The sequence below is a fragment of the Frankliniella occidentalis genome, unplaced genomic scaffold (assembly GCF_000697945.3).
Source record: "Frankliniella occidentalis isolate FOCC.00 unplaced genomic scaffold, Focc_3.1 Scaffold3, whole genome shotgun sequence".
NCBI classification, from domain to species: domain Eukaryota; kingdom Metazoa; phylum Arthropoda; class Insecta; order Thysanoptera; family Thripidae; genus Frankliniella; species Frankliniella occidentalis.
In genome coordinates this window covers 4,177,457-4,180,690 of record NW_026267133.1, presented here as the reverse complement: position 1 = coordinate 4,180,690, position 3,234 = coordinate 4,177,457, and the positions used below count along the sequence as shown (strand labels likewise).

The 3,234-nt window shown below is 57.7% G+C and overlaps 1 protein-coding gene across 2 annotated transcripts in view; it reads left to right on the top strand.

Annotated features, from left to right (window-relative positions):
- Nucleotides 1–3,234, top strand: part of LOC113211021 (leucine-rich melanocyte differentiation-associated protein-like) — a 12,986-nt gene that overhangs the window by 7,347 nt on the left and 2,405 nt on the right. For both annotated transcript variants that reach the window (XM_026429256.2, XM_052266190.1), the window contains exon 3: nucleotides 61–321. In XM_026429256.2, coding sequence (XP_026285041.1) covers nucleotides 61–321 — 261 coding nt within the window. The remainder of the gene's footprint in view (nucleotides 1–60; nucleotides 322–3,234) is intronic.

The following is a 3,234-nucleotide window of genomic DNA, read 5'->3' as shown; positions in this document are numbered from 1 at the left end:
TTATAACATTTTTGAAATTACTCGTGCGGTCTATCTTAAGTGATGTGTCTTTGATTGCAGAGATGTGGAGTTCCTGTACGCGATGCCGGCGCTCACCTCGCTCGTCCTGGACCACAACCAGCTGCGCGAGGACGTGGACCTGCCCCGCATGCCGCGGCTGCGCCTGCTCTGGCTGAACCACAACCAGGTGCGCAGCGTGCAGCCGCTCGTGCGCCGCCTGCAGCGCCAGACCCCCCGCCTGCGCCACCTGTCCCTCATCGGCAACAAGGCTGCGCCGTCGCCGCTGACGGGCGCCGAGCCCAGCGAGTGCGCGCGCTACAGGTGAGATGAAACCCGAAACTTTTCCGCGAGAAAAAGAAAAATCGTAACTCTCCCCCCAAAAAAATCGGAAAAATTTGAACCACTTCCAGAAAAATTGGGAAAAAATGAAACTTTTCAGAAAAAAATTGAGAGGTTGAAAGAAAAATTGCCTAGACCTACTTGTGCACCTATCGCCTAGAGAAAAGTCTAGTCCTTGTTATTCTCGGCGGTGTGCGTCAGGGTCGCGCCGGTGCCGGTCAGTGGAGGTAGGGTAGGAGGGTCCTCGAAGCTCTTTGATATCGCCCCGGAGAGACAAACAACGGCGGCGTTGGGCGACGGTCGGCCGCACTTCGCAGCGTGTTTTTCCACGACTCACGGCAGTGATAAGGCTTTCCTGCCGACGGCTGCCTGGGGGCGCTCCCGAGCCCGCAGGACACTCACCTGGTGAGCCCCACAAAGGTGAGGCTCATACTTGGTGAGCACCCCTGGTGAGCCCCCTTCCCTGTTCTAATGCCGAGCCCCGAGCCCAACTGTTAAGCGCACCCCTGGTGGTGGTGAGCCCTCCTACTCTCCGTGTCTCACGCCGACCAGCGCCGCCTCGGCCTGGCCTCTTGCAAAATATGGGGTCGTTGTGTTGAGGGGTAGGGGGAGGTGGGGGTAGAGGGGTCCGCTCCTCCCCCGGCTGGCCGAACAGAGCCGGGGAGATGCAATAAAAGCAACCGCTGTGAGGGGGTAGATAAAAGGGTGCCCCCCCCCCCCTCCTCCTGTCCTGACCCCCCAGTGGGTCGGACCCCCCGGCTTGGTCGGTCGGTATTAAAACCTTGAAGGGGTTCTAAAGCCGTTCCCCCCCGATCAGGAGCAGGGGAGCAGGGCGGTGGCGACTGGCCACACAAACACCCCCCACCGGTGCGGGCTCTTTTGAGGGGTACTTCGCGTTCAATTCGGGCGTTCACCAATTTTTTAAAATATTTTTTCCTTGAATTTTTTCTGATACATTTTTGGGGGGTGTATTTTGGGAGAAATACCCGTCGGGGCACGTGGCCGACACGTGGCCGACGTGTGCCGTCGGGCAGGTGCTGCACCTGGACTCGATCGAAGCCCGCCGAGCCTTCCTCTCTTATCGCGTCGACAAACATCGCCGAGGACGCGAGCAGCAAGGCGGCGTCGTGCTCACCTGCGGCGCGCCCAGACTGACGCACGCAGTTAGCTTATTGGTCATATCGATGATACGCGTCACTCTATTATTTAGAAGGTTCGCGAACCGGATTGTAAGAGAGGTACTCGCCGCGCGCACCGGCCAAGATAATCGCGATGACTACTTGTCGACGACGACAACAAAAGGCCCAGAGAAAGAGAGAGAGAGAGAGACAGAGAGAGAGAGAGAGAGAGAGAGTGAGGGGCGCTGGCGCTGTGCTCGAGGCCTGCTTACCCTCGGCGGCCTGGGCCTCGGACCGAGTACCCGGTTCGTTATCGTGCGCGTGTCCGCTGTGTCCGCCGGCGGGTAAAAGCGGATTACTCCGCTCTCGCCTTCAGAAGGAAAACAAGTCCGAAAATATTCCGGAAAATTTTGAAACTTTTCTGAAAAAATTGGGGAAAAAACTAAACGTTTTCGGAAAAATTGGTAAAAAATAGAACTTCCCTGGAAAAAATATGGCACTCTTCAATAAATTCTTGAATGTAGTATTTGCGAAACTAGTTTTGAATAGTCTGCTGGAGGTTGAAGCACACAAAGCCTCGGACCTCGCGGCTAGTCCGCGGTGCATCAGCGGCGGTGGTCCTCGCGGGGGGTGGGCCCTTTGTGCGCGCACTGCGCCTCGTTCAATGCAGTTCAGATACAGTTGACCACCCCGCCCGGCCCCGGCCCCGGCCCCGGCCAGCAGTTGTTGCTGTTGGTTCTGCCTCTCTGGCTCGGCCACAACAACGATTGCCCGCCTCTTCTTCCTCCCACGGGGCGGCCGGGGCGGTGCGGGGGTTGCAGCCGCTGCCGCTTCTGCTCCGCTTGTTGACTCTGAGGCCTCCTCTCTCACCAAACGCAACGGCCCCCGCTTGTTTCATCAGCCGCCCTGGCCTGTCCTCGGCCCGGCGGCTGCTGGGGGCGCTGCTGCGGCGGTGGCGTGGCGTAGCGTAGTGGAGCTGCGACCAGCTCGGCCATCTTGTCCGCGACCGTGGCATGCCAGAGAGTGTCACGGTGTCACGCCCGCGAGGGTCGTGCACCGGGTCGAGGTGGGTGGCTGGCGGCCCCGGCTAGCTGCCCCCGCGCCGCTGACGTAAGGGCGTTATTATTTCGCACACGACGCGCGTCATTTTCGGACCGCACAGGAGGAGGAGAATAACGGAAGTAGAATGCGGTATGAGAAATTGTCTCGGCCGTACTTTAGACTGTGCCACATGCAGGCAGGGTGCAGGGCCGTCAGCGACGATAGGCGAACCCGTCCATCGGCGTTTGCAGTCTAACCACGCAGAAGATGGGGGAGTCTATAGACCACGATGTAAAATCATTGACACTTTTCTCATTTTGAAACTCGGTAAGAAAGTTGATTGCTACTAGCTGTAATAGAGGAGGTAATGGAGGATACCAACCATGCCGTTTCATCACAGTCTGTGCGTATTTTGATGGAAAACAAATATTGAAGTGCGATCAATCTGCCAAGTTTCCCCTCACTGCGCGGCGTTTCCACTCGGGGTCCCTACCGCTGTTATGTCACTACACTACTGCTTGCGGTACCGTACGCTCTCCCCTGGCTTACGCACGCTTGTTATCTCTCTTTCTCTCTTTCTCTTTCTCGTAGCGGCCACCCTCCGCGCACGTGGCATACGGGCGTATGTGCATGCGTGCGTGTGTGTGTCTGAGGCAGAGAGAGTGAGTGAGTGAGTGAGTGAGTGAGTGAGTGAGTGAGTGAGTGAGTGAGTGAGTGAGTGAGAGAGAGAGAGAGA